The 10,748-nt window shown below is 38.2% G+C and overlaps 1 protein-coding gene across 1 annotated transcript; it reads right to left on the reverse strand.

Moving 5' to 3' along the window:
• Window positions 1–941: 941 nt before the first annotated feature.
• Window positions 942–10,143, reverse strand: LOC134541088 (uncharacterized). The gene is made up of 3 exons (XM_063384243.1): window positions 9,734–10,143; window positions 8,358–8,531; window positions 942–7,228 (listed from the first exon to the last, which is right to left on the reverse strand). The coding sequence occupies exons 1-3, from the start codon at window positions 9,978–9,980 to the stop codon at window positions 6,969–6,971; spliced, it is 681 nt and encodes a 226-aa protein (XP_063240313.1). The 5' UTR covers window positions 9,981–10,143; the 3' UTR covers window positions 942–6,968.
• Window positions 10,144–10,748: the final 605 nt, after the last annotated feature.

Consider the following 10,748-nt stretch of genomic DNA (forward strand, 5'->3'; position numbering starts at 1 on the left):
TTTGCAAATTTTCTGGGGGGGGGGGGGGGGGGGTGAGGGTGTCAGGGACTGGGAGGTATTACTCACACCCCTCAGGCAACCCCGGTAAACCCCTCTTCGAAACATTGTGTTCCGTAACGGCAAATAGCCCAGAACCACGCAAAGTCTAAAGCCACTGTCCATAACTGTCACTGACCATAACTTCTTTGGCAATTCAAACCTCAACTCATTAGCATATCATGATAGTATTAAAAAATATTATTTAAAGGATCAGAATTATATCATTATAGCCAAAATATACGTTAAATTGTTTAATTTATATCTTCCTCGATTTTTTACACTAATGTTGAATTTTATAGCTTTACGGTAACTGAAATATGTAACGTATGTAAGTAACTATTCACACGTTGTTTACAATATTTTAAACGTAGCTAACCTACCTGAGAGTTTACACAAATCTATAGTATTAAGGTCACTAACTAACCTAAGCATTTAATTTAATTGTTAATTATTGGTTAACTATTTAAACTATTGAAATGCCATTTTGCACAACGATAGGAAACAAGTTAGCACAGAGCGGGGGTTTTTGGCTTTCATTTCTTTTTGAAGTATTTAAGAATCCTAACTTTTTTTTATATTAATTAGAAATTTAATTAAAAATAAAATAAACTATTAAAAATGAATAAAAATTATTACTTACTCTTTAGCCAAGTACCTTTTTTCTGTCATTTTTACTTCAGAAACGTTTCACAACAATGCTTCACGAAAACATTGCATTACAATTCGGCCTTGAAATTTTACTCTCATCGCTCCCAAATAAGTTTCAATTCAAAAAAATGTTGTATAAGAATTCAGCAAGAGTTGTAAGAGCTAAGTCCAAAACTTTTAGTCAAGTCAGACAAACAGAAGTCCATTGACAATGTTATGTACCGGAGACTGTGGGAAATAGTCCCCCCCCCCCCCCCCCCCCCCATTAGGAAGAAATTAATTAAAAGTTCCTTCTCTATGGACATATGCAAATTGAAGTTGATTGTAAACCCAGAATCATTAAAAAGAGCATTTGTTTTTACCCTCCCGTCAAGTTGCCCAATTATGACTTAGAGCTGTTTGGTTCTGAGGTACAGAATTAAACAAATATCTTTCGTAGTTGGAACACGAAAAAATAAGGTTTAGCTCCAAGACAGTATAAATTACAAATATCAAATAACACGAGAGATTCTGCAGCATATACACAGGCGCATAAAGCCAGCTTGCAAGTAGGGAGGAACGGGTATGCCCAGGAATGTTCAATGCTGGTTTACGGTAAATGGCAATATGAGCACATAAGAAAATGGAAGTACATACTATGTATTAGTGCCAAAGACTATAGATGTTTGATCATGCTTTTAATGTATACATACACATCTGTACGAAGCCCTTACTTTTATTTAACGTCAGTAAAAATCATTAAGGGCAGGCAAATTATTATCTACACATGCACCTGAATTACCACGCTACCGTAACTGGGTCGCGAGTTACAATGAACGGAAAGGACCAAGAGCCCGAATCAGCACGCTGACAACATACAATGCACACTTATGTCTTTGAGACGTAACAGTTACGAAGTAGTTAAGGCGTGCGACGCAATATGGGCATTTTCGTTACGATCAGATTTTAAGACATTTCACGATAAAATATTTTTTTTTCATGTGGCACCACATGGTGCTATTAGAATTTTTTCCCGATTGAAACATGAGGAACACACTTTGTACATCAACACCATTCTCTAAATACACCGATAACACAAACGGTATAAATTCAAGATCACCAAATCACAAGTTAAATAATTATCCTTTACCACATCCAAAATAATTCAAACTACTAAAAAACCACATTTTTGGTGACAAGTCGACTTGTAGGCTAAAAATCTTGAAACCCAAGGAACACACACACAAAAAAAAATTAAACACAAACATAAAAATACATAAATAAATACTGAAATATAGGATACGTGGCAGGCAGTGACCATTTTGTATGTCCGCCATACACATGTAATGCTTTGGAGTTATGCTGTTGTTGCTCATAGGGCAAGCCTTGTGTTCGTTATAAGACCCAAATACTGGGATTGCCATATGATTCTAGCTTAAAATAGCATGCTTTTTCTACATTACAATGATAATTATTACATATTCAAGTAATCTAAGCGACATGCTCGTACTATAATAGCAGTATACATATACTTTGTCATGTAGTAACTGAAATAATATTTATAAAATAACACAAAAATAATGTCTCTACTCAAAAACCATAGTTGACTTACATTACAGCTACAAGTTCTACCGCACATACACAACAGAAGATAGCGGATATTTTCAATCCCAGTTTGCTTTCACACAAAACTCAGAATAGTAACTCTTGCATGGTAACAAATCTGTAGGTATCTTGAAATTATCTTCTGCATACAGTTGTTTATGGCTTCTTTACAAACACACGATTGCTTTGAGCTAAAAGGGTCTAATTTTACTGTTTTTAATAAATACTTGTTTGGAGTACACATTGAAATAATTTATTATTTAAGTTTTATTATTTGTATTGAAAAAATCAACCTAGTTTCCACGTGATGAAAACATAGGTAATCAGATAAAATTCCTGATCTAGAATTTTCAGCTTAAAGCGTGGAAAACAAATATATTATATTTCATATACTATGAAAACTTCATGCTCAATACTCGTAACTATGTAATATTAACAACCAATTTTTACTAGTCGGTTTTAAGATATGTATATTTAAATATTGATTAATGTGATGTTCGTATCATCACGATATTCAAAGTGGCTCTGATTGCCGACACTAGCACAGAGTCCCAATGAGTTGTGATACTTCGTCATCTTTCGTCAAAACCAACGTCGAATGCTCACCCAACACTCTGGTTGGGCTGAGCTCGTCATGTTGCACTGTTAAGCAACTCGCTCTACAAACCAAACTGTCTCAAAACCAGTGAAATCAAACACCGTTAACAGCTACGGGCAAGGCCGGGTTTATAAAAAAAAAAACTCAAAAATGCAATAATGCCACAATAACCAATGAAAGAAAATCAGTCATTTACAAAACATGCAATGTCACAAAATCCTACAGCTTGAAATTGTAAAACAACAGAAATCTTTTGTTGATTATTGTTTTCATGACAACATACTAAATTTAGAATAATTTGTTTTAAAAAAGTTATTTTTTTTACATTGTGCGAAAGTTTAACATGTGAAAATGTCATGTACATAGTAGAAACAATAACTTGGACTTCTACGCATGTTAACATCTGCATCTATAAAAAAGTTTTCGGAACACTCCTTTCAAATAGGGAATGTGAAAACGCAAACCGAAAAGCAAGAAGTTTAAAGTTGGTCAATGGTGCATTTTTTTTTTCTGTTGCGTGGTTTACAAATGAATATTTAAAAATGTTTTTTATAAATTTTTTTGCGTGATTGCGTTTTCTTGAGTAGTTTATAAACCCGGCCTAACTTCTATGGACTAGGAATAGGAATAGGAATAGGAACCACTACTTTTAATCTGACAGCAAAGGTTTCGGTTATCACTGACTGTTAGAGCAGGCTCTGTGTCCAAACGTTCCAACGCATACAAATCTCCGTACTTGCGGACTAGTACAAGGGCAATCACCAATTACAAGGAAGAAATCGCTGGCACGGGCATACCGTATTGCGGTCTGGTGATCATTCAGAATTTTTTTTTTTCTTCATGAAACGTACCTGCCCCTAGCCATAACTCTGAGAAAACGCAACAGTGTTGGTGAGCACTACAGTGTTTCCACAAAATACAGGTGCACCTACCGATAGAGGAATCATGATACGGGTAAGTTTACATTACGGCTAGTAATAAGCATGCAACATTTAAACACGGCCTCTATAGTGTGAAAAATATCACATAATCTACTAATCTACTCAGTCTCTTGTATTTGGATGAATCCAGAATCAAATTTTGCACGATGCGGCTAAAACAAAGTATTTCTCGACTTGGGCTAACTTTGCCTCAGCAACCTCCGGTACACTGGCTCTTTAGCCACAAGCAACACACAAACCCATACCACTTTAAAAAAAAAATGTGATCGAGTCTTTCAGTACTAGTCAGAGATGTGCAACATCTAAACCTCGGTAACGAGCGAATACATGTGTTCTCGTGTTCCAAATACGTACATTTATCATACAAAACTCGAACATGAAATTTAATGTAGAATTGTTTAAAATAATGCACCAACCAATAAATACATGCAAATGTGTTTTCAACTTCATTTCTTGATAAGAATATACCCGCCCGTAAAATTTGCTACCAGAGCAGCTACGTCCGACTATCGAATCATTTGCTTAGCAGACAGAAATTTTAAACTACGTAATGAAACGGTTAAGATAAAAACGGAAAAAAAGACATTAAAAAATAATACTAGACCCCAGATTTGGACCTGATTTTAGACAAGGAACTTTATTAAAATACTTCTCATTTTGTAAAAAAATTAATTAAATAGTTAATACTTTAAATTTACTTTGGCGTCGTGAACATTGGTTCACGCCATCTGCCACAGATGGCAGCTCCGTGGATGTTACATTTCCGTTCCGTGCAACTTCCGTCGATTCACAAAATTACTCCTTCTAATGCTGTATACTGAAAGCCAAGATGTTACATACCAAAACATTGCAGGATAAGGTGAAAGTGAAGTAAATCTGTGGAAAATTTTTACAGTACGAGAGTTTACTGATGTAGTAAATCAACTCTGTTTAAATATTTCAAAAAAAATTGTTTTAACCATTAATAAATTATTTTATAAAAAAAATCTACCTCAATTTCATCCAGAAGTGGCTCTAAAACCTATTTTGATTCATGTAAAAACCTTGGTAAATACATGCTCAAACAACAATCAAAAACACATTTACTTAAATAAAAATTATTTTTTTACGGAAAAAAAAAGTTTTAATTCATATTTAGAACTTAAAAAGAATGAAAACAAATTTTGTTCGTTAGTTATATAATAGTTATTTCAAACAGAATTTTATTTTATTATTGCCAATTTTATAAGCAACAGTTCGTCCCCTATTTAATTAATTAAAATAATATAAAAGTGAGAAAAAAGTTTTTTTTTACTATAAATTTTAAGTCAGATTTACCCTACATAGATTCACCCCATTTTTCCTATTACATTTAAAGAATAATTTTAAAAATATTTCTGATTAATGGAAAATATGTGTCATGTTATTGTAGGAACATTTTTTTAAGTGTTTTACAGCACTTAAATTTTTAAAACCAAAAAACACAAACTTTAATAACATTTTTTATTCTCTTTTCAGAACCACGTTATTCTGTAGCATCACACTGAGTTATTTTTGTTTTAAAGCGATATTTAAAAAAACATGTCTGGGTTTACATAGCAGAGCGCATAACGAGAACCAAAAAAAGGTAGTATCTGACGTAACAGTTGCTGTCACTTACTAAAAAAAATTTCCTTTCATTAAAGAAAGTTAAGTAATTTGAAGAAGTACTTCAAACAAACAGTGTTGGCAGACAAATTTTTTCCCCACCTTGTAAAATCACTGTTGTCTGGTACTGAATTAATTTTGGAAATTTACTAAAACTTAAAAATACATCAATGCACACTCATTTTCTGGTCCCATCTCCCAAAACAAAATGATTCTTGACTCCTGTGAGTGATGCCAACTGTAGAATGGCACATGGGTTCGTCAAGCAAGCTCAAAGTTCTACCACCAGGCAACATCTTTTGATAAAATTGTTAAATGTTAAGTTGAATTTTGACACACCAGGCACTTTGAACTGGGCAAGAACGAGATGGTATGGCCATGTCCAGACTTAAGAAGAGAGAGGACTGCCTAGGAAAATGATGCAGTTGAAATACACAGGAAGAAAGCCTCAAGGTACCAAGGAGGAGACGGGAAGAGCAGATAAAGGAGTGCAGGAGAGAGAAAAAGAATGGACGAGAGTGACGGAGGAGGAATGGTGAAAGGAGAGACAAAGATGGAGGCATTTACTTTACTGATCCGGCCACAGCTTGGAAGCAGTTTATGGTGATGATATTGATGATAGTGACTAAAGACCTGGAAATTTCGTGAATTTGTTTTTGGCGCCAGGAAAAAATTTCAAAGCCTTACCTACCGCTCCACCAACGTTTTTGCCTTTCCACTGGCCGGTTTCTCAGCGAGAAACTTTTTGTTCTTAATCGGCACAACCTGATTCGCTTGTTTTTCCCCCAGCTGGGCCTCGTCGGCTCACGGTCGCAGAGGGGCGTGTCCAAACAACTGCGGTCCAATCATGAACACAGGAGGTTCTCATTCTAGCTTGATGCCGAATGAATCCGCGAAATTTCCGTACCTCCGATGATGGCGTACGCTAATGTCAATATCATCACCCGCTTCCTGCATCGTGACAAGAGGCACAAAAACAGATTCAAAGTTGTGAAACCTGGGCACCACACTTACTTTACTCAAGGTGTCCACACACATCTATAGAAAAAATTCCCCGACTTTTCCCTGACTTTCCACAACCAAAATTACACATTTCCCTGGTGATTTAAAAAAAAAAAAAAAAAAAAAACATTTACCTATTTTGTTAAAATTCTGAAAGAAATAAATAAAAACAATCCAGTCTCCACCATCCTTAGAAGCTGCTCCAGTCCATACAGAACCTCGCATACGCCATTTAAAATCACGTGTGACCACGCACTAAAAATAACGCGTTTAAAAAGTCCGGGTGACGGCGGCGTACCGGGACGCTACGTTTCGCCCTCACTTCGCCACCACCGAGGGATTTCCACGACTTTTATAAAGTAAAGGTTTTTTGAAATAAAAATCAGTCGACTTTTACCTGGCTTTCCAGAAGAGACACAAAGTTACGCGACCCTACAAGAACGTGCCGGCGTTTTTTTTTTTTAAGGTTCTTTCGACAAACGAGCCGGTTCGGCGTCGGGCGTAGGCGGTGCAGGGCGAGCGGCGGCCGCTCAGTCGTGGACGAAGTAGGCGTCCGACGAGGTCCAGCGCAGGACGGCCGGGCCCCCCGTGACGTCTCCCCCTCCCCCACCGCGGGGGGGCGGGGACCTAGGCCTGGCCCGCGCCGCCGGTGGCAGCAGCGGGGTGCCTTCCCCCTCCAGCAGCCGGAGGGAGTACCGCCGGCCGCTCAGCGCCACCAGCAGCCCCCACTTGGCCACCATGAGCGCCCACACCGCGGCTATCGCGGAGCTGTCCTCCACCGGCAGCACGGCTGCCCCGCGGCGGAAACAAGCAACGTAGTCGTTCGCTCGGACCAGAGCCGTTCTTATAAGAACCACTACTTTAACCACTACCAAGAGGTAGAAAAATTAATTGTAACATCACAAAATACCCCCAAGAACATAATATTAACCAAACACAAAAATTTATTAATTTTCTTTATTAATTAAAATGCATCTCAATTATTTTACTAAATTAAAATAAAATTAATTATATGTACATGTTTATATTAGTATTGGATATTGAGAATTTTTTTTTTTTAAATTTTATTAACTGTATTCAAGATATCGCACCAGACCTTTTATTAATCCAATTCTATTAATTATTTAGATGGTAAATTAATCTTTGTTCTTCATCACGCCAAGTAAGCGTAACTTCGGAAGCGCACCTACTCTGGACAGTGGCGGATTTACAAATTTTCAAAGTTATGGGCTGTAAAGTTTTTGCCACCCTTGCCTCTACAATTTTCATGTCCTACATTATTTCTACAATCCAACAATTTCGTTGAAATTGCACGTGAAGTAATTTTTTGGGTATATTTTTAAGCTAATCGAAGCTCGAAATCATGTGGGCAGAGGGCACAGAGGCCGATTACTGGTTGGGGTTCGGCAAACTAGCTGTTTTACTCTAGAATATGGAAGTTTGCTACACGGATTCACGGAACGTGCAATGACAAGGAAGAGGGGGAAGTCATCGGCAAAGTTTGTTGCAGACGTCTAACACCAGAAAACAGAAAACCGACATGCAGAAATCTTTTTTTTTATTTCTATGAGGAAGCAAAAAAAAAAATTGGTCCCCAAATCTGCAGCCCTAGGCTCAATCCTAACCAGCCTGCAGTCGTTTCTACATATTAGAGGCACGTCGACAAAGCCAGACGGAACACATCCTACAACTGCGTATTCCGGACGAAACGGAATATTGCATTTATTCGATCGAGTCACGTTCGAGCTTAACAGTATTTCTATGGATGAAATGAGAGACCCTGGTGTTACAGCAACTATACAGAATTACGTTTCCCTGACACCAAACAACCTCAGCGCGGAAAAAAAATTGCGGGTTTTGGTACGGAAAACGATTTCGAGGTTCCTATTCACGAAGACGGGGCGGGACGGGGCACTCACGGGTGTGGTAGACGGCGGTGCGGACGACGTTCCAGACGAGGCCCGACAGCCCCACGACCACGTTGATGCCCCCCAGCCAGGCGATGCTGCGCAGGGAGTCCGGGGTGTGCCACGAGTCCAGGCGGCCCCTCAGCGCCAGGCAGCTCAGGTGCAGGAGCACCGCGGCGACGACCGCTGCAACACCCGACCCTCCGTTCACACCAAACGTTCTCGCTCTCGTGCGTTCCTTTACCAGCTACCGAAGTTGCTCGTGTGAGCTGCGAACTTCGGCAACCTCCCGTGAACTTCGGGACTGTTCAGGCCACGGAATGGGCTTATTTGAACTGGTGGCTACGCTACGTTGCAATGCCCTAAGTAACTATTAAAAAAATTCCACAGTATTTTTAATGTAGCTATAGCCAGTGGCGTAGCTAAGGTGACTGGCGCCCCTGGCCAGACTTGGTTTAATAGAGAAAGAGGGAGCAGGGGAGGGTTCAGTAATGCGAAAACGTCGCGGCAGTGCCCACCCCCTGCTCCGGCGCCCCTGGCGGGGGCCATCCCTGCCACCCGCCTGCTACGCCACTGGCTATACCAACCTAAACAACCATCCACAATATTTTAAAGTATTTTTCAATGGAGCTAACCTAATCTAAACGACTAATCTCGTAATATTTATACTGAACATGCACGGAATGGGCTGTTGTAAATGTTAGGTTTGCCGATCATGTGAGACTCCAAATTAAAAAAAAGTTTAAAAAAAAATGGCAAAGGCTACATTAATGCATCGATATTGTAATGTAAGCTATAAATGGTGATTTCTCAGAAACTAATAGGAATCTAAAGATACAGTTTTCAGGGTAAATAGAGGAACATCTTTTGTGTTTGAAAAAAGTATTTTCAGAATTTTTATTAATCATTTCCAGAAAAGCCACAACGTTAGAATATTACCCCATTTACCTATAACAATTTTTTGTTAGTTAAGTTCTTGTCACAAATATGAAGTAGACTGCTTTCTGAAGTACCGGGAGGGAAGTGAGAAAGGTACACACATCTACATGCAGCATTGGTTGTTTAGATTATTATTCAATTTAAATGCTAAAATGCTGCAGGTAAATGTGGCTCTCCTACGCACTGATTCACTCTTGCTACAGGAAGCAAGGTGCCACAGATCTTAAATCACGAACAGAATTGCGATGGAGGGGGGGGACACGAATTGGCGTAGAGAAATGAAATGGGAGGGTGGTGGACTAGTCAGAAAGATCTATAACACAATGTTTTGTGGCATTAAGAACATAATTCATTTCAATAATATTTATTTCAATAAATATATAAGTAAATATTAGAAAAAAAATTTTCGTTATTAACGCCAAGAATATTATTTATAATAAATCATTTACCTGACATAATACTCCATATACCTGCTTCATAATTCTTGAATATTCCGAAAAATACAACAAAGGCACCAAGGCCCAACACAACACCAAGCGCACTGAAAACACAACTGCACCAATTCTTCACATTTTCGCTACACATTTCAAAAAAATTTGTTGAACATAAACGGATGTATTCTACAATTGAATTAAACTGGTAAATGTTGCTTATGACATTGCATCTAATCAAGACCGTACAAAAATAGTTATACATTCAGTCACTCCAAATACAAGTACATGTAAAAAAAGAAGAAGAAAAATTCACAACAGCATTTTAAAAATTACACACACGCCGCCACAAAACTATACTGATGGGGAAAAAACCTAAACAATATAAAATATTTACATTTCACTAGCCATAGAACACATCATAGTTTACCAACATTGCCAACAAACAAATACTAAAATTTAAACAGGGTTAAAAGGAACAAAGTCTTACTCCCGGAGTCGAAAAGAACAACAGGTAGGCAAGGAAATGTTTATTATCACAGTTCTAGATTGATGCTATTACAAACCAGATAACGAAACATGTTTTTAGTCAATGAGGGCTAACTGGTCGGTGAGTGTATATCATCTCTTGGCACTGACATTGTGCCCCAAGAATTTTATTTCTTCCAAATTGACATGACACTTGTATGGCACACACACGAGGCAGTGCGTAGCAAGTCGTTTCAGAACCATAACCTGGTGGTGTACGTTGTCCTTCCTCATCCTAGACCAGAGGTCATGTCGTCCCAGGTTGGCTGCAGGAAGGGATTTAAAGAAAAAAAGAAACTATTGCTGGAATGGTTATCTGTTGAGTAATGGTGAAGGACTCCACAGTGCAGATACACATATTATAGCCCATGTGAAGGCAGACATGGATTTGGACGAGCTCCTACCAGCCATTCACTACTATAGAAGTAGTCTTCAGGCCAAAATGTGAAGTAACTATTCGTGTGGTTTAGGCCATGTTTAAAAGGAATACACATCAGGTCTAAAC

The sequence above is a fragment of the Bacillus rossius genome, chromosome 18 (genome assembly GCF_032445375.1).
Source record: "Bacillus rossius redtenbacheri isolate Brsri chromosome 18, Brsri_v3, whole genome shotgun sequence".
NCBI classification, from domain to species: Eukaryota; Metazoa; Arthropoda; class Insecta; order Phasmatodea; family Bacillidae; genus Bacillus; species Bacillus rossius.

Excerpts from the sequence above, each read along its gene's own strand:
- LOC134541088 (XM_063384243.1), bottom strand. The coding sequence starts at position 9,980 with ATGTATAACTATTTTTGTACGGTCTTGATTAGATGCAATGTCATAAGC. Across the intron at positions 8,532-9,733 it reads TATATGGAGTATTATGTCAG|CGGTCGTCGCCGCGGTGCTC; the intron begins GTAAATGATTTA and ends CGGGTGTTGCAG. Across the intron at positions 7,229-8,357 it reads CACCGCCGTCTACCACACCC|CCGTGCTGCCGGTGGAGGAC; the intron begins GTGAGTGCCCCG and ends GCCGCGGGGCAG.